This window comes from Aethalodelphis obliquidens, unplaced genomic scaffold, assembly GCF_003676395.1.
Source record: "Aethalodelphis obliquidens isolate GAN/ISIS:26980383/991018 unplaced genomic scaffold, ASM367639v1 scaffold8, whole genome shotgun sequence".
NCBI classification, from domain to species: Eukaryota; Metazoa; Chordata; class Mammalia; order Artiodactyla; family Delphinidae; genus Aethalodelphis; species Aethalodelphis obliquidens.
In genome coordinates, this window is record NW_020837952.1 from 30,588,112 (window position 1) to 30,611,355 (window position 23,244).

Here is a 23,244-nt window from a genome sequence, read left to right on the forward strand (position 1 = left end):
GGTATTGATAGCCTTAAAATAAATAGAAACTGCAGAAGTAGAGACTGCCTTTCAGGAAAAGACAGAGACATTTCTCATTTATGTTCAGCTGAATCAAAGATATTTAGATGTAAATATCTCACAAACTGCTGAAATTGTTTTATACACACACACTTAGCAGAAGGGTGAGTGATAAAGATATATATGTATTTGAGAGTTATTTACACATAAATTATTACTAAATCTTTCAGAGCTAAAAACAGAGCCTTGGGGAGCTTGTGTACCACTGCCCAGCATTTAAGATCATCTATGTATTTTTTCCAATTAATTATTGCATCACTTACCAACACTCTTGCTGCACTCTGGTCTGGCTGGCTTCCCCGTTGCTTCCTTTGTCTCTACTTGGCTATGTTTATGAACACTATCCTCTGACCCCCTGAGAAGACCCCTCCCCTTTCGAATTCAATTTCCATGCCTTTCGCTGACAGTTCCCTCATATATTTAGATGACCTCTGCTGCGTCTTAATTCATAGAACAGGTAAAGTCCCTATCATGCTATCAGTATATTACATGGTACAAGGCTTATCTACACACCTTGATTTTAATTATCAGTCCTATTCTTTTTAGAGGAGAGGCTCTCCTATATCTCTGTATCTCTGTTGTAATTTCTCTTATATCCTTGATATCCCTCAAATGTGAGGACCATGCAACACACAACCAGTACTTTAATAACTACTTGTAGATTGGACTTTTAACAACCATCAATATTGATAAATTGTGTTATTGTCTTTCCTACCTAGATGTATTAACTTCTATCAGGCTACAATTGCTCTTTTATATGAGAACTCAGTTTAGGTTTATCAATTTCAGCTATGCACTTTTGGAAAATCCAATGACCTGAACTACTATTTTTATAATTATCTGAGTTGAATACAAAATTATACATGAACATTCTGTGACTTTGTTCTAGCGCCAGTAATTCATGATAATGACATTATTACTAATAAAGAGTAATAGAATAAATGATCACTAATAATTAATAGAATCTGTATTAAATATGTCATTTGCATATTATATAAATAAAGCCCTAAATAACAAATACTAGTATTATTAATAAGTAGACATTAATAATAAACACTTTTCCTATTTCCATCTCCGATCTCTCACCAAGGGTAAAACAGCCCGCCACATCAGTTCAATGAAAAGTCAAATACATAAAAACTAACCAGTGAGAATTTCTTTCCTCACTTTGAATGTGTCCACAATGGGTGTGATGATCCCTTCAATGGTTCCAAACATGCTGCCAAGCCCTAGATTTACCAGCATGAGGAAGAACATCACTGACCAGAAGGGAGATGCAGGGAAATGTGTCATTGCTTCTGTAAAGGCAATAAAAGCTAAGCCAGTCCCCTGAACAGCCTGTAAGATACACAAAACAGCCACGTTAATACAGAGCAATATGAAGTGCTGGCTATATATACATCAGTTGCAAAGGGCAGGAGAACTCTGAATAATGCATGGGAGTTACTGGAGATAAACACGCTGATACCATGTTGTCTCCTAAGAAACTGTGCCTCTAAATAAAATTCAAGGTGATCGTGTTATCTCATAAAAACAGCAGGTAGACCAAAATTTTAAAAGAACTTTAAGAGTAAGTTAGTAATTAAATCTTTCCTTCCAGAATTCGAGATTTTTCTGTTAATGATGGCTTCATCCATAATTTCCTGCACGTGATTCTTTATGTTTCGTCTCAAGTACAGTTAGCTATCTTAAAGCAAGTGATTAACAGCCAATTTCTCCATTATATTTTCCTTTTTGCCGATGTAAAGAGAGGGTGACAATTAATGCAAGGCTATTGATTCATGTTCACCTATGTCGTGTTTATTAAAATGTATGACAGTGGCTAGAAAAAGGACTTAATCATGACTTATTGAACACAATTATTAAGATGAACAAATATCATTCATGTGTCCAAACAACCATACAATATGTAAATGATAATTGCAATTCAAGTTTTGTATTAAATATTATACCAGGAAAGGTACCAGACTAATTTCATTTTCTGGGATGAAAATCACCTAATTTATACCCATATTTTAAATTATTGTGGCTTAATCAGTGAAACTGCTCTTCAAAGTAAAACAAACATTTTTGATTTAAGAAAATATGTTCTCTGAAATAAAGAATGTGAATTTTGAAACAGCATGATCTTCCACAGGTATTTTAAAGATCATTTTCCTAAAAGAAGTCTTCTGGGTAATGCATATTTTAAGTTAATAAGAATTATTTTATCGCATAAACGTAGCCTACTAACTTTATTTAGCTCATCTTCAATTTGACAGGAATTGAGTTGAAGAGAAGGAAACTCTTCTTCTTTCACTTTTTGAATGATGTCATAAACTAAGTGATAATCTTCCGCAGTAACAGCTGAAAAGTTGATATGATGGGGAATAATATCTTGACTAATGTTGCCCATTTTCACCAGTTTGATGACCATTTCCAAATTTCTGAAAAGGAAAACAACGTTAGTGAACACATGGGTTTGGGAAGGAGATTTTTTAATATAATTATGCCATCAAAAGCTAAAGGAAATCAACAACCATACTCTGCAATGCATTTCTCATTTATGACATTTGCTTTGAAGCCCAGAACTGCAAACACCACCAATGTTGCCAGGATAGAAGTAAAAAAATTGATGAAGGACACCAGGACGGCATCAAAGTGGCAGTTGTTGTCTCTCTTGTTGTAGCTTGAAAAGGCAATGACGCCACCAAATCCCAGACCTAAGGCAAAGAACACCTGAGCTGCAGCTTCTCTCCAGACCTTGGGCTCCAGCATTATTTCAAGCTGTTTAAAATTAAACAGAATATAAGTCAGCTGCAAAAAAATATTTCAGAATAATCTACAAGGAATTGGTTCTATTGTTTAAATATATCATTATGCACCCAAAGATTATTTAAAACAGGGGGATAGTCTGTTCTTAAGTAGAAAGAACAAATTTTTCACTTAGGAATAATACAAGGAATATGAATAAGAAAGGCTACAGACTATTGAAACTTTAGACGGAGATGTTACTTAAATACACGGAGAAAATACGTATATGGGAATTTTTAAATATCTTTAAGACAAATCATCAAAGGAGTATTTGGGAGAGAAATGAACTATCTTCAGTTATTCTTATTTATATCTTTGTTTTCTTTCCAAAGCAAAATAAATCAGTTAGCCATAAAAGTTAAATAATTATTTAACAAATACCCTAAGTTTTGTGTTTTCTGAAGTCTAACAGCCAAAGCAGATAATAATTATAAGCTGGGTAGAGCTGAACTATTTGTACTTTGCATATTCAGATAGGTATTATTCATTCATTGAGTAGTTTCCTGAAAGCCTTTTCTTTGAAAACAGAAGAAATTCAACCATATCATCACTAACACCTTTTCAGATCCAAAGTTCTAAAGTTTGGAATCTGTGCTGAACATATATTTCAAGTAACTGTGCTTCACTTCTTAAACAATTATCACTGTATATAACCAGACCTTTTAAATGGAACTATTAATATTAGCCATACCTGGCACAGACCTCAATAAACAGTTAAGTCTGATTTCAGTAGCAGTAGTGTTTAAATTGGTATTTTATCTCTTTTCACCATTGCAGTGAAATTGCCTTTATTGGGAACAATGCCAAATGTGGTTAAGAACATAAGTTACATAGACACTTTCAGATCCTGATTCTGCCATTTAATAATCTAAAAATAGTGCAACCTAGGGCAGGTGGCCTGTCCACTCTGAGTTCAAGCTTTCTCAACTGAAAGATGAGAGTAACAAGACAGGTACTACTTATCACATTGCCTGCTGCCCTCGAAGTCCTCAATAATTGCTAACATATGGACTATAGTGGCAGGCAGACTGATAAGCACTTTATATGGATGATCTCATTTAATATTCACAACAATCAATGAAATTGTGGCTAATATTATCTGCATCTTAGAAGAGTTAAGTAACCTGCCTCAGGTTACACAGCACTTCTGGGGTAGAGCTGACATATGAACACAGGTAGATTTCAAAATGCATAAGCTCTCAAACATTAGGATATGTTGTTCAATTAATTTTAGTGATTGTTACTGAAATTTATGCAATGTTATCATGAAACATAATCATGATTATATTTATAATTTATTTTCAATTAACTAAAATATGCATACTGTTTATTGACTATCGCTGCTACATTACCATTCTACGGTTGATACCCATCTAGTAAAATACACTCATTCAACTGTCTATCTCTACTTTGCCCACTAGATGGCAGACAACACCTATGTAATAAAGACATTCTGATTATTTCAAATTCAGGAATTAAATCTCCATTCACTGGGAATATTTCGTGTGCTTAGGTACTTTCTCCCTTACATAAATAATGTAAATTAAAAAGTTATTGACAACGTCTTATCGTTATTATATTAACTATCATCCTACAGTGGCCTAATACAGAATCTTATCAACAGTCCATGAAAAGTGAGCTGAAGAAATAATTAACTCTATTTTAATAGTTATCTCCAGTTCTGGTTTAAAATGTTAACAATGCTGCAGAAATACGTGGACCGTGTAAAAGCATCATATCAAAGTATTTAGAGTCTAAAGTATCTATTTAAATTAAATATTTAGAATTATGTCACAAACAATTGCCAACACAGAGAAAGGTGATATTCCAGGAATTCACAACAAAGCTAGTTGTTTTTAACTCAGAGAACTTTTTTTTTTGATGTTGCAAACATAAATACTTTGGTCACTAAGTATGGCCCATCTGAGGCTGATTTAAATTATAATGCAGCTGAAATTCATAAATCTGAAGTAATTTTTCACTGAGGAGTTCCAACAACTCTAAATGATAAACAGAACTTTAGAACTATTCGAGAAAACCAGATCACAGTGTCAACATTTTTGCTACTCGAGAATGAACACCACGTTGGAACCAGATACACAAAGAACACAGCCTCTGTGACACAGTATCAAGGCAGCTGCCAGGAGTGACAATTCCAAGGAGGCTAAAATCTTCTGCCCACATCTCTCAGCACCATGCTTGGCTGCACAGTCATCATTCAGACAACTTCCAATTTCTGAGCTAATTTTGAAATTGTGTTTTTATAACTCGTTGTCTGCCTATGATAGAGTTAGCAAACTAATGTGAAGTGTAATGTCAGTGTATAACCAAAATATATGTACACCTCAAACTTGATTTTTCCTGTCAAATCAATATAACAAGTCCACAAGGATTAATCAAGTCAGCTCTAAGTTAAACAACGGAGTCTAAGTTCCGAGCCTTTTAGGAAACCTAATGAGAATTTTCCTAAAATGCATATGCATTTATAAAAGTTACAAAACTTCCCAAATGCACTAATGTTAAGTACTATTCTAGAAAATACAAAACTGCAAAACGAAACAAAGTAAGAAATCTTGAATTTCTCTGAGACAGGATTTAGAGGGCAATAGGGTTCTTAACCTGGGTCCATGGATTTTAGGTGATCTGTCAACCTCCTGAGACACTAAGCAAATTAATATGTTCATTATTTGCTCTGGTAAGAAGATTCCATTATCAGGTTTTTTTCAAAGGGGTCCATGTCAAAAGGTTAAGAACCACTGAAATAGAGGAGGAAGAGTAAAGACTGAAAAGTTCTAAAATATACCAGTGTAAAAATGGGAAGTTAATTTATTATAAAATAGGAATTTTTGAAGTTTAAATAGTGAAACTCACTAATGGGGCCTTTAAAATTGGAGAGAGATGGATATAATTATAGATGTCCAAAAGCTCCGGTTTTACTAGGCTGGTTAACATAACAGCTATAATTTAATAGTCTAGTGCACATAGGTTAGAACAATTATCCCTTAAATCTAACTGTGGGAACATTTTAACAATAAACATAAGGCTTTTGTGATCATAAGCCTTAACTAGAAATACAGTACATACCTCAGGGGTAAACATGTGACGGATGCCATCAATTGAACCATTTAAAAGGAGTGCTCTGATTAGGAAGCATATAAGTACCACATACGGGAACAGAGAACTAAAATACATGATCTGCAAAGTAAGAAAGATTTAAAAAAAGTGAGACATCCTAACGACTATTTTCTTTTTCATAGTTAAGATTATGTGTTCTGTTCTATACCGTGAAAGTGGCACTTTTTATAATATGATAAATAATACTTTTAATACCTTGCATAGCCATCATATCAGAGTGGCTTAATAGCCTTGATTCAATGTGACTAGTTAAGATTCTATTTGAGATATAACAAAAAATAAGAAAATTTTCCTTATTTAAACCCCTTTTAAATAGCCCATAGGTATGGTGTAATTTGAATAGTGTTGATTCCTTACAGTTCACAAAACAAGCAATATTTAAGAGAAATGAATGGACACTAACTCATTAACAAATTTCTACTTTATTGTTTGAGGTAGCAAAAAAAAAGTCCTTTTTTTGTTTGTTTTTAATTAAGCAAAGTTCCATTATAATTCTATAAAGCTTCTGGAGTAGAGAGTGGTCCTGTTAAAGTTCCTACAGAACTTGAATAATAGTGTAGAGATTTTATGTTCTACTTCAGAAGTTTCATCATTAAAGTTAAGCAAATGTTTATCATAGAAAAGCAGTTGTCCTAACCAGACATGTACTGCCTCCTTGACATCTCCATGTGGTATCCAAAACTTTCCCGATTTTCCCCCAAAGCTGTCCCCACCCAACTCCATCTCCCACCACCCATCCATTTGCTAAAGTCAAACATCCAGAAGTAGTTCTGCACTATTTGTAATATTCTAGTTTCCAAGCTACCACTCAGGTTATCTCATTCCCTGCTTAACCCACTCCAGGGATCTCTAATGCAGTTGGAGTAAAAGGCGAATTTCTCCCTCTGTCCTGCAAAGCCTTAGACTAGGCTGCCTACCTGCCTGCCCCACCACTCTTCCCCCAGCTGAGCTTCAGCCCCGAGGGAAACCAAGCACTTTAGCTTCAGGGCCAGAGCAGGCAGTGCCCTCAGTCTGAGGTATTCATTTCCCTCATCTGTCCGAGACTCGCTCCTCTTTGTTATTTTACGTCATATCTTCATTTTCTCAAGACTACCTAGAACACCCAGAATAAGGTCATGCCTTTTTCTCATCCAGTATACCTCCATCTGCCCTCCTCTATGCCCCATGGACCGTCAATATTATTTTGTTTTGTCTTGACAGCATTTAACACTGTTGAAATTATCTTGTTTATTTGTTAATTTTCAATCTCCCCTACTGGAATATAAGCTCTGTGAGGGCAAGGACTTCTTCTCTCCTGTTCACTACCAAATCTCAAATACCTAACAGAGTTCCTAACACATAGTACGTATATAATACTTATCTGAGGAGGAAGGAATGGAGGAAGGGTAGGAAGAATGGAGAAGAAAACTGCCATAGCAGAGGATGGCTCAGGCAGGTTAGAGATATGGAATCCTATAGTAACTGTAGACAAACAATAGGTAAGTCAACACAATAATTTGCCCCTCTTCTACTGTTCTGTATACCTTATAATTATATTAAGCATTCTAAGAAAAAAATTAATATTACAAATAAAATCTCAGCATAATTAGAAACCCATATTATTTCTAAAAATAATTATATTTTAATTAGTTGTAAAGAAATATAATTTTTTGATCATTTCAAAATGGTATAATTTTTTAAATTTTTATTTATAAAAATGGTATAATTTTTAAATTGCATCCATTCATCCACCTTTCTTGATTTCTTCTTATCAGAATGCTTTTAGATGGAGTACATTTTTTTCATTCTTTCTGCCTCCTTTTAGCATTCTTTAAATTTGTGGGTCTACTATATATCTATTCAAGTAGCCTTGATCTCACTTGATTACAGCTATTCCTTTTATGATTCTTCTTCACAAATCTTGGGGCTAACCAGAAGCATGGATTCACCTTTGCACAATTGCTTTTTTTGTTGTTTTTTTTTTAACAGAACTCAAATTTGCTGCCTTATAAATGACTTAAAGGACTTCCATTAATGCATTTATTTTAAAAATGAAAATGGGGCTTCCCTGGTGGCGCAGTGGTTGAGAGTCCACCTGCCAATGCGGGGGACACGGGTTCGTGCCCCGGTCCGGGAAGATCCCACATGCCGCGAAGCGGCTGGGCCCGTGAGCCATGGTCACTGAGCCTGCGCGTCCGGAGCCTGTGCTCTGCAACGGGAGAGGCCACAACAGTGAGAGGCCCACGTACCGCAAAAAAAAAAAAAAAAAAAATGAAAATGAAGGCTGCACACTAAAATAATCTGGATAGTTTGATTATGATTTTTTCCAATAAATACAGTGTACCCTCAGTGTATTTTTAATATAATTTCAAATTAGAAGCTAAAGGAAGAAATGATTCTTCCTGTATGTGTATTTGCCCAGGCTAAACAACTCTAACACACCTGAATATGGTTCTCTTCTCCACATCCCATAACAACTGACCAACAAGTCCAATTGACTCCAAATTTCATCTGTCCCTTCGTTTTCATCCTCGGTGATGTGTCACTTTTCACTATTAGCTTCCTCCTCATTTTGCCTCTTGATTTTCCCTGCCAGCTCTCCTCTTCATCCCTGAAATTCATCACCCACACTGCTACCAGAAAGATCTTTCTAAGGATCTGATGGTGTAATGAACTGCTAAAAATCTTCAAATATTTCACACCGTTTGTTAAGTAACAGCCAGTCATTTTACCACTGTCCATAGATACTTTAATACCTGCAGTCAACTTACATTTCCAGCCTCATTTCCCACAAGCTTCACAAATTGTATGTAAAAGTCACACGGGGTTACTCAGCAAACTTTGGGCTTTGCACATGCTGTTTTCCATGCCTCCAATGTCCTCTCTCTGAAGTTTCTGGTGAACTCTTCTTCAACTGTCAAACTCTAGCCCAAAAGTTACCTGCTTTGTGAAGCCCTCCCCCAATTCCAGGTTAATTTCAGTGGCTGCCTCTGTGCTCTATACTGTCATACACTTTTTATTTGTACATCTTACTGCATTTATTCTGCTGTCATTATTTGTCTCACCCATTAAATTATGGGTTCCATGAGGATAAAGATGGTGGCCTATTAACCTTTGCACATTCTTAGATACTCAAAAATATTGTACATTAAGAGAGAATTCATAGGAAGTTTTCCTTTCTGTACACATTCCCTAAAAAAAAAAAAAAAGAAACAAACAAAAAACCCTCATCTTTATTTTACAGTGTTTTAAAAATTAGGTACTAATTATATGATGAGACATTTCAAATTTCATTTATTAATTCAACACATATTTGAGTTCTTAATACTCATCTGGCTTCAGTGATAAGACTCTGATAAGATAAGGATAGCTTTGTCCAAAAAGGAACAGGACAATTTCATGTTGGATGCAACATGGAGAAAAGTAACAGTCAAGATTTTAAACACTTAAAAACTTAAGTAGTAATAGGTAGTGTTCACACCTGAATTTTTTTCTTCTGTGAGCAGGTAAAGGACAAATATTTAATCATTAAATTCTGAGATTTAAAGATGTGTCTTAGGTCAGCATTTTACAGAGGTATCCATGTTGTGCTTTTAAACACAAATTCATTTTATTTAATCATATGGGTCTCATAATAATAAAATTGTCAGTTGAATAATATTATTGAAAATAGTTTAAATTCTACCTGACTATATGTAAAATGCTACCCCAAACACTTTCTCCTTATTTTATATTTTGCATTGCTACCTGATATTATTTTATGATTTGTTTATTGTCTGCCTCTACCACTAGAATGGACATTCCATGAAGACAGGTATTTTGTCTGCCTTGTTCACCACTGTACCTCCTGAGCTAGATCAGTGCCTGGCACATAGTAGGTGCTCAATAAATATGTGTTCAATGAGTAGATGAATGACCCTTAAGTATTATTCTTAAGAACTTGGAAGTGAAACATTGAAATATGTTTCTCTGGCTGTCCCCAGAGGCCTTAAAAACTGACATGCCTTTCACAGTAAGTACATTCAGTAAGAGACATAAGTTTATCAATCAAAATGTTGCATGAAAATATTTTCATTTTACTCAACTATTAAAAAAAAGAAAATATATGAAATCATTTAGTTGTTTTTCTCTCTTACATATTAAAATGTTTGTTTTAAACATACCTTCAGAAAGAGTCATTCTCTTTGAGGATTTCATAGCCTAGTTCTAACTCTGCCACTTATCAGTTGTTTAATTCTGGCCGATTATTTATTTTCCCTAAGCTTAACTTTGCAGTAAAATGGGGATAAGAACATGCAAATCATCTTGCTGCTAGAAAGATTAAACAAGCTAATGTATGCAGAGTACTTACTTAGCACAGTAGTAGTACTAATGGCAAAGTAGTACTGGTAGAAAATATTAGAGTTAGAAGAAAGCCTAGAGCTTCTCATTTCTATCTTTCCCCTGGGGGCAGGCATCCCTTGCATAGAGGCTCCAACAAAGGGACATGCAACCATACCACCTCTGTTGGACCACCTCCAGCAGTGCTGAGCTCTCTACCACTGTGCAACTGATTTCATTGTTACTAGGCTTGATTCCTGAAAGGTCTTCCTTTCCTTGACGATTTACCACCATCCCGCCACTCTGCATAATTCCAAATATTTGATCATGGTCCTGTTCTCTGTGACCACACAGAATAAGGCTTATTCCTCTTTTTATTCAACTATTGGAAGACTGTGATCACAAAGCTGAGATGGCTCTTTTCCATAACAAAGTAGTAAAGATTTCAGTAAAATCCAGTATTACAGGTGTGGTTCAACTGGCATGTGCCTACCTGACCTAAAGGAGAATGACACTGTCGTACTCCTGTCTTAATTCATGCAGTTTCAAATTAGCATTGTGTGTGTGTGTGTGTGTGTGTGTGTGTGTGTGTGTGTGTGTGTGTTTTGGCTAGGGATATCACAAGTTGACTTTTCTGTCAGCTGCTAAATTCTCTAAGTTTTTTTTTCACATACTACCCTTAAACTTCATTACCCTTAAACCATATATCTCTATACTGCATTTGTGTGATTGTTTATTTGGAAGCTTTTCTGTTTGGCAGGCAAACAGAGCTTTACATTTATTCCTAATAAATTTCTTTTTATATTTAGCTCATTGTCCCAGAATGAGGAATTGTCACAATTTAGACTTTCATAACTTTGTTCATATTACTTACAGCTTTCTCCCCATCTGTGCCTACTAAATTTTTTCTTCAAAGTCTGCTGAAAAGCTACCCTCTCCCTGAAGCCTTCTTGTTGAAATAATAAACTACATGTAGTCTATAAATTGTATTAAATTTTTCCAGATAAAGTTATATTACACGACATAAGAAAAACGTCCCCAATGTTGTGATAAGAAAAGGATGAATAGTTCTTTAAATGATAAGACACATACTCAGACAAAGAAGAAATAAAATGTGGTGGTAAGACTTGAGCAGAGGGATTTTTGGACTTCTTTGGCTGACCATAGTTGGTTCTCATTCTATCAAATGACATCACCTTAGGCAGCACATAAATGTGGTTAGATTTGGCTTAGGAATCTAGTCCTTTATTTATAACTTGACTGTAATGGGGCTCTGACATAGTAGAAGACACACCAAGTGGAACCAATTAATTGAACTTACTTAATCACAGAATACACTAACATTCACAGAATATGGTGTCATCTACCACATTCATTTCTACAAAGGAAAAATGGTATAGAAGTTCCATCAGGAAGGTAAATGTAAAATCAGCTGTGATTAACAAGTTTAAAAAAATTGTCAAACATTTCTAATTAAATATGAAGTAACAGGAAGCAAAGATGAATTAGACAGACTTCGCCTAAAAGAGTTCACTTTTTGTGGGAAAAAATATACCACAGTGAGAGACGTTATAGTGTTGCAATTAAATAACATGGGCTTTAGATTTAGACAGAGCTGGGTTTGATCCAGGTACTAGCATTTACTAACTGTGATTCTTTGGGCAAGTTACCTGTTTTCCCAAACTTGTTCTTTTATCTGTAAAGCAGGTCTGAGAGTAGCAATTACTTCTTAGAGTTGGTTTTTGTTTTCTTTTTTTTTAAGATTTAATTGAGATAAAGTATATATAGCATTTATCACAGTGCCTAGAACAAAGTAAACAGGTAATAAATTTTGCCTTCTGTTATTGTTCTTGTTCTCATCATTATCAGAATCATCTCCATCATCATCATTTATTACCACTACTCCTGCTGCTGCTACTACTACTACTATTCCCACTCTTACTAGTATATGATGGTAAGTGGCAATATGTTAGCCTGGAAAGATATATGATCAGATCTATGCTTTGGAAAGAAAAAACAGTAGAGATGGGTTGTTAAAGGGCAGAGAGAAGATGAACCAAAATTAATTCTTGCTATGGTCCAAACAAAAGAAGTAGAGAGCTTTAAAACAATGGCAATAATAATGGGAAAAAAATGTAATATGGAAGCAAAATAGTGAATAACAATTACTTTCCTAATGCATCCTTTTAAAAAATTATCTGATTGACTTCCTGGGGTATCTAGAATTCACTTACTGTCTTTCTCAAGCACAGCCTTATAAAATTTTCCATTTGCCCTGGCAGGCATGCCCTTTAGTCTTTTATATTACTCTGAATTCCTTGTTGAGATATATCATAACTACCTAATGTTCATATCTTTAAGAAACACTCCACACTAGACTATTTTAAAATCTTTTATGCAACTTTTCCCTAGAGCACCTGTAGTAGAGAAAAATGAATGATATAACACAAATAAACAAATTCTTTATTCTACCACTTTTCCCAATTTCCATGATTGGAACTAATCAGAGAACTAAAAACATTAAGGTCAGCTGAATACCAGCAACGAGAAAGGACTTTTAAGTATTGACAAAAAAGCTCAAAACAGATCTTGATAAAATAGGGAAAGATTATAAACAACTTTAGATTTCATTATAAAACACTTATATCTTTATTTATGTCCTTTCCTTGATTTAAATACATTTTTTAAAGCACTACTTTTTACCCATCTTTAATTAACTGCCGAGAGAGTAAAGTGCTACTTGCAGTTTGCCCACACAGGTTTATAGTGGGTGGGGGAGATAGTTCCCAGGAATGGTGATGAGGTGATTAGCAGAAGCAGGAGAGGCTCTAACATACTAACTTTTCCAGAAGACTGAATGCCTTTGATCATAGCCAAGCACACCACAACCCAGGCAGCCAGCAAGCAGACGGTCATCTTCCAGTTTAAGCCCCCACTTTCAGAAATGGAACTGGAAATATTCAGTGCTTCTCTGTACCAATAATAGGTAGTGGCAGAACTTTTTTCGCATTCTGGCTCTACGACTGTAGAAAGAAAGGTAACACAGTCATTTCAGACTATAAAGAATAATGAGGCCATTTCCCTCCCAGTAAGCCTGTAAATCAATTCTTAACTTTTCCTAGAAAAGTACTACTATTCTACAGAAGCATTTAAATCCACAATGAAACCTCAACTGTGCAAAAATGTGAAAAAGTCAACAGACATGAATCCTGTTTGACATTTGTTATTACACATTTCTAAAATAGGAATATGTGAGATTTTTATCAAGGTGATTAAAATGTATCAGGTTTATAGCCCCTTCTGCCCCCAGAATTATCTGATTGACTTCCTGGGGGCAGAGCTGTCAAAAATGCTAGCTTCTAGCCATGTGTGACTTTTGAAATGGAGCTGGTTTAGAGTGACTAGTGCTGTAAATATAAAGTACAAAGGGGCTTTTAGAGACTTAGTATGAGAAAAACAGTGTAAATTATTACATAACTAATTTTTATATTAATTATATGTTGGAATGTTAATATTTTGGATATATTGGATTAAATAAAATATTTCACCTGTCCCTTTTTACTTTCTGTAAATATGGCTACTAGGACATCTTAGACTACATATGTGAGTTGCATTCTATATTTACTGGACAGCGCTAGGGAATTGTTCTTTATATTCTAGGATATAAAAATAAATGATAAGAAAACCATAGAAAAACAACCCAAGACATAAAAACAATTCCTTCAATCTAAACTCTTTTTGTCCTCTTTTTTATTTTAATGAAACTGTAAGGCATCAATAAAGATATACAGAATAAAATATTGTCAAAATTTACAATTGAAGGCTTATAATTGTTTACCCTAACATCAGGGTGCACAATAAAACTACTTGGAAATAGCTAGATAAATTAAATGATGCCAGACATCTATCTTTCTGAGTATGTCAAGGAAAGTTTGTTATAGTAACAATTTTGAAAGATTTTTCCACATTATTTAAAAAAAAGAATCTTGAAAGCTCCTGCCTTTACCAACTGTATGATCTTTAGCTACAAAAACACTACATGGTACATGTCTTACAAGTGTGTGAAGCATTTTTCACCAAAGGACACTGATCCCAAGGTAGAGGTTGCTGAAAAGACTGAGAAAAATAAAACAAACTCCAGCCAATGATGACATTGTAGTAGAGAGCCACAAAAAAGCATACCTGCAAAATAAAATAGTGTGATTATATTAAACCTCTCATGCCCCTTCCTTTGAAACAATGAGATGAAATGCATAAAACCCATTTAATACTTTAAAAAAAACCTCCTTATTTTATTTTTATTTGAAAAGCATTATCTTTTCTAAAACGATGACTCTCATAGACCTTAAGAACATGTGTTAACAAGATTGAACTACATTTAAATTTACAGCTTGTTTTGTGTATTAGTGCAAGCTCCAGTAGTGTTTTTTTAAAACATGATTAAAGAGTTGAGTAGAAATACACACTCAAAGGTTTCATTTAAATTCAAACTATATAATTACAAACCCTGTAAAAATTATAAGGCATATACCATACCAGGAAACTTACTACACAACTTGCAAATCCAATCCCTCCCAGTTTAGGGCTTATGTAATTCCACACACCAATGCTTCCTCGCCGAATTCTTTGACCCACAGAAAGTTCCAGGAAAAAAAGGGGAATACCTATTACCAGAAGCAGTATTAAGTATGGCAAAAGATAGGCACCTACAGAAACAAGAACAAATAAAATAGATTATATTTTCAACAGTCACAGGAGAGAATACACTGATTATCTCATGAAAGATGATATTTAAACTTCCATATAGTATAACTACAAAGGACTTTAAAGAAAATGCAATTTCATTACTTTAAGCTTTCTGGTATTTGAAACCTGAATTTGACTGCTACAAAGAGTTTCTGATAAAAAATAATTATGAAAAAAGTAAGGATACCAATGAATAGTTTTAGCTTCATTTTATTGAAATGGTAAACCAGCTTTATTTTTTGTAAAAATAATTGCTTCCTTAAAATTAATTATTTTCTCAAATAGGTTTCACAAACTCCTGGAAATCTTATTCATACGACGTTAATGAAGTCATTTATTAAATTTTATTCAAACTCATCTAAATCATGCATTTCAAATCTGATAAATCAAAATGAGTGAGATGTTATGGTATTAAAACTGACCCTTCCTAACTAACAACAGGGAAGAAGAAATGGCTGCTTAGACTGAAAGAGAAAAAAAAAAAAGGAAAAAGAACTTCTACCACAGACAAATGTCATTTTTTCCATATATATATATATATGTCATATAAAAAGTTCACTTCAGGAAACAAGTAACTTTTTGCTTTCCAAAATTCTGTTAAGGGGTAGGGAGGACTGACTAAACTGAGCTATTTAATAGCTATTGTAAAATATATGTGCTATTTTCCTTGTAGTAAAGTTTTCATACTTGAAAAATATATATATTATTTTACAGCTAAATTTCAATTTAAGACACATGATTAGTGACTTTAAAATGTACTGAACAGCTTGACAATGTTAATATTAGACTCTGTTAATTGATAAAGTCAAATGTGAAACCTGTACTCATTTCTACATGAGAATACATATGCAAATTATTCATTAAATGACTTCTAAAATGGACTTGCTACATTCAAATTTCCTGTCTGGAGTTTTGTCCAACCAGATACTGCCAAGTGGGTCATGTAATCGATGGTACTAATTCCCTTTATAAAGTGGAGGCCATTTATTATATTTTCTCATTTAAAAAATGTGTTTAATGGTATTAAATAGATTTTGGAAACTATTCGAATTGTTATGGTACCTATTCTGCTGAAGAAGTAAATATTAATGATTTTATTTTCAAATCATTTATCTCAGTATCTATATATCTCTGAAATAATTATGATATACAAGAATTTCCCAGGACTTCCCTGGTGGTCCAGTGGCTAAGACTCTGCGCTCCCAGTGCAGGGGGCCCGGGTTCGATCCCTAGCCAGGAACTAGATCCCATATGCTGCAACTAAGAGATCGAATGCCACAACTAAAGATCCCGTGTGCCGCAACTAAGACCCAGCGCAGACAAATAAATAAATAAATAAATGTTTTTTAAAAAAAGAAATTGAATTAAAAAAAAAAATTTCCCTTAACATGGTGGTTGGTAGAAAATCTCTACTCTCTTACAGCTGATTTTCAGTCTTTGAGACATGAGTTGATCTACAAAGAGGTATGCAATGTAAAGCATCGATGCATGAGATTATAAAACAGAATTATAAAAATTCAAATTCTAAAATGATTAATAACATTCAGGCACTAATGACCTGAACATGTTTCCTGAAGGACCGAAAGTGCATTTTAACACGTCTCAAATCCTGGGGTGTGAATTGGTTTATGTGTGTGTGAATGACTAGGATGAAAAGAGAGAATGAATTAAGACTGGACTCATTGGGAGCATTTCCTCCGTTATGTGTTCATGACACACTATTAGATACCTGGCCTTTTCTTCTAACTCAAATTTCTCTAACACGAGCCTCCATAACAAAAATAGTCATAGCTAAACTACAGCTGAGAATTTACTATTTGCCAGGCACATTTCTATCCATGTTACATGTAGTTACTCATTTATTCCTCACAAGAATCCAATGGGGCAAGTACCAGTATTTTCCTCATTGTACAGGTGTGGGATTTCAGCCAGAAGAAATAGTTAACCTGTGAATGGTCACCTGGATAATGTGGGAAAGAGCCAGGCTTTATAGTCAAACTGACTTCAAAATTTGAGCTGGTAGCTTCTACATTATTAACACTTATTAAGCTTAACCATTGTGCTTTCAGTAATATCTTCAGACAAATCAACTTATATTGGTCTATTACTTTTTATTCTGTTATTCATAAAGTGCCTCAAATGATGAATAAGATTTAGGTAACCTGAGACTGTTTGACTAAACAGTCAAATACCTAGACAGTTCAATGCCATACTGCACGCTGAGTACTGCCTTTTGAACTCCAACAGCCATCTTGAAACGATAAAGCCCATTGGTGTTTTATAATGTCACTCTCTAGCATTTGTAATTAGAAGAGAGGAAACAATACTAGGAAGGGCATCTTGACTCTCTTTATATATGAAAGAAAGTAAAGAGGAGGAGCCATTTTTGCTAACAACTGACTACTATGAAATCCTTTAGAGCTCTCCACCAAGACAAATACTGTATTAAATGGAAAGCAACCTGAGTTTTCAGCCAAGATAGCGGTCTTCCTTAATAGTATTGCCAGTTAGGCTCATAAGGTGAAATGTCTGAAAATCAGAATTCATCTTTTGCCAGTCTTGCAAATGGGGATGATTTGTGAGAAACAGAAAGCAGGGCAGTACATAGCTGCTTGCAGCTGATTTAATAAATAATTCATCTGTGATGTTAAAGACTAGCTAGAGGAGCTTGCTGTTTCAGTGGAGCAATGGGTAGTGCATCACCAACTTCATGTACTGATTCTTACCTCTCTGGCAGATTTGTCAGACAGGCTACTTTTCCCCAAACCTGTAGTTTTGTCCCTGGTTGAATTAACTAAGCAAGACCTTAAACATATTTTGTCACCATGACACCTTAGCTTTTTATCTATTAGTGACTGAAAAGAAACCATTTCATATATGAATGGTTTTATTATTTCATCTGATATATAGGTTGTAACTACATCAAAAATAAAATAAAACCATGTTTTTTTCCAGTCAGCAAAACTATCACAAACTGGAATCAAAGACCAAAATATTCAGTCTTTCCTTTATGTGCTGAAATGCTGCTTACAGAATATTTAGTGTTTAATCACACTTGTTTGAACAGCTTCCATATATGTATATGGTAAAGATAGTAATGGTAAAGAAAGTAAAGCTTAATATTAAAGTTATTTTAATTTAATAACCCAAATGTTAGTTAACTTAATGTTCAGTTTGACTTTGGTGTACTATTGAGCTTGTATCCTACATGAACAATGTACTCTCTTGTATATGGTTTTATTTTCTTGATTTTAAGACAATTTTCACTAAATAACACCTGGTAATTATATGCACAAATACAAAAAGCTAAATATCATGTTGATCTAGATAATATGTTTAAAATTAGGAATGGTAATTATCATCGTAAGGATGCTAATATCTGAGGATGAAGACTATCTGGCATTATATTAATTATCTGGTTAAATTCCTTCTACTAGGATATACAAAGTTCTGGTCAGCATTTGAAGACTATAATCATTCTAAATTACATGAAATTTTTGCTTTTTTGAAGAGGGAAGCAACTTAAAATTCAGAGTTAATAAATTGTGGACAGAAAATTCTCTCTTGTCTTGTTCACCAATATCGTCTCATATCAAAAACTTGAGGACTTTTCTCCAAAGTGAATAACTGATAGGCACAAGGGATGAAACACTGGTTAGAAAAGTCAGTAATTTAGAGATGTTAATAGCATCCACAGAAAGAATTTGAGAATTTATGACCTTAAGCAATCCTTGAGTGTTCAAAGCAAGCCATCTGCTCCTATGGAAACCTAATCTGAAAACAGAGCTGAAATTCAGAGCTGAAATTACTTCCAGCAAAAGTGTCTCCCTAGTTTTACAGTGGAATTCATAGTTTCTAAAATAGTGAAACTACAGCAACAACAGGGGCTATTTGACATAATCAACTGCAATTTGCTCAGCAATGTATCACTCAAAAAAAAAGCAGAAAACAGAAACTTACCACCCCCATTCTTCTGACAGAGGTATGGGAATCTCCACACGTTCCCTAATCCTACAGAAAATCCAACCTGGGCCAGGATGTATTGTAGTTTACTGTTCCAAGCTGGTCTTTCAACTTCGACTTCAGATCCTTCTTCAACATCTGTGTCTTTCTCTTCTTGGACGTCAACAATTAGTTCACTTTTCTTAAAGGCATCATCAGCTGAGTCTTCATTGGAAAGAAGGTCTTTGACAGACTCAATAACCTCATCATCTAATTCTCTTTTTACCACCTTGCTATTCTTAGGCATTGGAAAGTGCGGGCAGTGGTATTTTTTTAAATTCCCTTTTGGTAAGTTTGTTAATCCTTTTTAAAAATATGTTAGTTGATAGGAATAAAAGATGGAGGAGGATATCAAAGGAATCTTTGATTCAAGGTGATAAAGTCTTATGGATCCTGGATCTCTATGTCCAATATTCTGTGGGTACCTGTAAAATTTTAAGTTGAAAAACAGTAATATTTAATAAGGAAAAATATTTAAAATACCAAAGACCCTTTCTTATTAATTTTTAAGATGCAAACTTAAAAAAGTGTAAAACATGTGACTGTCCTTGACCTTTCAGAGCTTATTATTTCCAGAAGTATAAGAATTGTAAAGTACACAAGGGCTTCACACACATTTTCTTTTAGCTAACTTCTTCCTTCTTGCAAAAATCTACTTTGATCTCAGATATACCCCACTGCATAATGTTGACTCAGTTCATTCGTAAGTAAGTAGAATTTTGAGACCCTTTTTCTTAATTCTTCCTTTTTCCCCTCTCTGACTAAAGTACATCCCTTATTTTATTGCTTATAGAATTATATACACAATTGCATGCCATCCCTGTAAATCTGTCTTATACAGAATTTCATCTGTTGGCATGTTCATCTATTTATTCATTTGATATTAAGGGAAAAGACATTAAGGGATATATTGGGGGAGGGGAAATTTTGCCTCTTTCCCCTCTTAGCTCTTTTGGTTGGTGATTAAAATGACATAAGACAGATTCACAGGAGAAAAAAAGTTTATTATTTTCATACAGCAAATCCACATAAATATGAAGAATTCCAAAGACAACAAGGCAAGGTGAGATATATATATATTATTCTGGACTAAGAAGGAGGTAGGGATCTGAGGTTTTAAGGGGAAGTAAAATAATTCAAAGGAAGATAAAAGGAGTTGTTTGGTAAACAAATGTTTGCGGGTCATCCAAAGACAATAGGACGCAGAGAGGACTTTGATCAAATGGGCTTGGCTAGGTTCCTTCCTGTCTAGCACACCTAATACTTGACTATAGTTATCAGTGGTGATAGCTCCTTCCTGGGACAGGCCTCCTATCTTAAATTCTTTTAGGCAGTAGGGAGGAATTCAAAGGTTCTTCCTGAGTCTTTTGGGCTTTCATTTTTTCAGCTCAAAGTAATCTGCATGCTGGAGTGGCACATCTTGTGGCAACGTACCCTGAATCCCATCAGACACAAACATTAATGAAACATAGAATATCTGCTTTTAACGAGCTTATATCTACTATAGAGAAAGGTGCATCCCAAATAACTGCACCACGCTGCACAATGTAAATGACCCAACATCCTTACAATAGGAGAGACCAGGAACGTTGGATACAAGTGAACTTAGAGTTGAGCAGAAATGGAGTGGGCCACAACAAACATAAGAAAAAACATAAACAGATTCAGGAAGTGGTAAAAATTTGTGATATTTGTGTGTACATTCTCTCAAACAACTCAAGAACAACAGTGCCATCACCTTGGCATTTTCCCCTTTCTCCATTTCTGTTTGCATTATATCTCATCTCCTTTCTCTATTCAGATACAGACCAAGTAAGTACACAAGGCATATCTACGAACCAATGAGACTATTCTTTTTTTTAATTGAAGTAGAGCTGATTTACAATATTGTTTTAGTTTTAGGTGTACAGCACAGTTGTTTGCTTTGTTTTGTTTTTGCAGATTATATTCCATTATGGGTTATTATAAGATATTGGGTGTAATTCCCTGTGCTATACAGTAAATCCTGATTGCTTATCTATTTTATGTATAGTAGTTTGTTAATCCCATATGCCTAATTTGTCCCTCCCCGACTCCCCTTTGGTAACCATAAGTTTGTTTTCTATGTTTGTGAGTTTGTTTCTCTTCTGTATTCATTTGTATTATTTTTCAGATTCCACATATAAGTCATATCATTTGGTGTTTGTCTTTCTCTGTCTGGCTTACTTCACTAAGCATAATATTCTCTAGGTCCATCCATGTTGCTGCAAATGGCAATATTTCATTCCTTTTTATAGCTGAGTAATATAGTGTGTGTGTGTGTGTGTGTGTGTGTGTGTGTGTGTGTGTGTGTGTATACCACGTCTTCTTAAGCCAATTGTCTGTTGATGGGCACTTGGGTTTCTTCCATGTCTTGGCTACTGTAAATAGTACTGCTTTAAACATTGGGTTCATGTATCTTGTCAAAGCAGAGTTTTCCATTTTTCTGGATATATACCCAGGAGTAGAATTACTGGATCATATGTTAGCTCTATTTTTAGTTTTTTTAAGGAACGTCAATACTGTTTTCTACAGTGGCTGCACTAATTTACATCCCCACCAACAGAGTACAAGGGTTCCCTTTTTTTCCACATCCTCTGCAACATTTATTATTTGTAGACTTTTTGATAATAGCCATTGTGTCCAGTATGAAGTTGTCTATTTTAAAAAGTGACTAAACATATGAGAGCTTCTCCTCAAAATTGGATCAGGAAGCTTTAAAAATGATATCCCAAGAATTCTATCATTCACTGCTAGAAAAAAAATGGAATTCTTTGACGGAACTGCTGTTAGATTTACATTAAAAGTCAGAGAAAGAGTCTGTCATACTTTATCTTATAATCTTAATGAAAAAGACAGGGTGCTGGGTAACGCAATGAAAAGAAAAATTCTTTAACTTAACCATATAACTATTCATCATTTTTAGGTTTGTATGTGTTTCATTGTTTCCAAAATTAAAATATATACTCTAAGAAAATACACTCATTAAGATCTGGTGAAGATTAACAGGAAGACTGTGAAGGAAATTCTGAAAGAGAAGCATTCTCAAAATATTCTGAATAGTAGACATATCTCTGGAATAACTGAAAAACTTCTCATGGTGACTATTTTGAAGAGGCCAACACGGGTTGGATACAGAAATAGTTTCATGCAGTTAGGGATTATGTATGTTTAATTTGTACTATTTCCCCCTAGAGCTCAGTAATTATTAGTTGAATAGATGAATAAATATAACCACTGAAAAACTGAAATAAGCTAATTTTCCAAATAGTTTTTGCTGGAAGAAAACAACCTGACATATAAGAAATTGTCATTTGTGAGACATGAATTATCTAAAGGTCTACATTTTTTGGATCATCTAATGATAAACTGTTTGCATAATAACTTTACTGATACATGGATAAGAGCATTTGTTTTAATCTGACAAGCTTGGAGTTATGCCATAGCTCTTTTACTTGTGTAACTTCTCATAGTTATATGACTCTTAACTTAGTTTCCTCAATAGACATTGGTCTGTCTGTTACTTCTTTTACTTTTTTCCATGCAAATAGAAAGGTAAGGAATGTATTGAAGTTTAAAGATATTATTACAGTAAAATCACCCATCATTTCATGAAGAAAAAATTTAAAAGACAGTGTTATTCATGAGTCTCCCTCAAATTAATTATCTCAAAATTGTTGTATTTCTTCTACAGATTTCTAGTCTTTGCAGGAAAAAAATTAAAAATAACATCTTTGGCCACTGTTGCATATTTTTTACATATCCAATGAATAATCATACATAGGATATCTTTTGGCATAGTTTAGTTTAAAAATTCCTGTCAGACTACCCAAAGTTCACATTCTTATGAAAAAAAAATCAATGTCTAATGGAAACAAAATTTAAATGCAACTTTCTATTTTAAATGCCTAAAATATACTTAACTACATATACAGATTTATAATGCAATAATCTTAGGCAACCTTTACAAAATTTAAAACTTAAAAAGTGATGCTAAATATGTATTTGCATGCATTTAGAGTTCCTTTTCTATTATAAGCAAAAAAAAAGAAGTGATAGTACATTAATATTATCACAAGTAAAATAATTTACATTCTCTTATCTCACTTTGTTTCTCCCACCTCCTGCTCCTGTCTGGGATGGCTACAGGAAAATATTGGGTGGGGTTGCAGTTAACATTGAAGTTTCCAC

General features: G+C 34.2%; 1 protein-coding gene across 1 annotated transcript in view; it reads right to left on the reverse strand.

Annotated features, from left to right (window-relative positions):
• The window catches only part of SLC6A15 (solute carrier family 6 member 15), a 48,956-nt gene that overhangs the window by 8,778 nt on the left and 16,934 nt on the right, over positions 1–23,244 (reverse strand). Inside the window, exons 2-9 of the mRNA XM_027107121.1 lie at positions 18,994–19,460; positions 14,836–14,993; positions 14,343–14,469; positions 13,129–13,310; positions 5,938–6,048; positions 2,585–2,826; positions 2,294–2,486; positions 1,206–1,398 (exon numbers count right to left, since the gene is read on the reverse strand). Of these exons, the coding sequence (XP_026962922.1) occupies positions 1,206–1,398; positions 2,294–2,486; positions 2,585–2,826; positions 5,938–6,048; positions 13,129–13,310; positions 14,343–14,469; positions 14,836–14,993; positions 18,994–19,282 (1,495 nt within the window). The 5' untranslated portion in view covers positions 19,283–19,460. The remainder of the gene's footprint in view (positions 1–1,205; positions 1,399–2,293; positions 2,487–2,584; positions 2,827–5,937; positions 6,049–13,128; positions 13,311–14,342; positions 14,470–14,835; positions 14,994–18,993; positions 19,461–23,244) is intronic.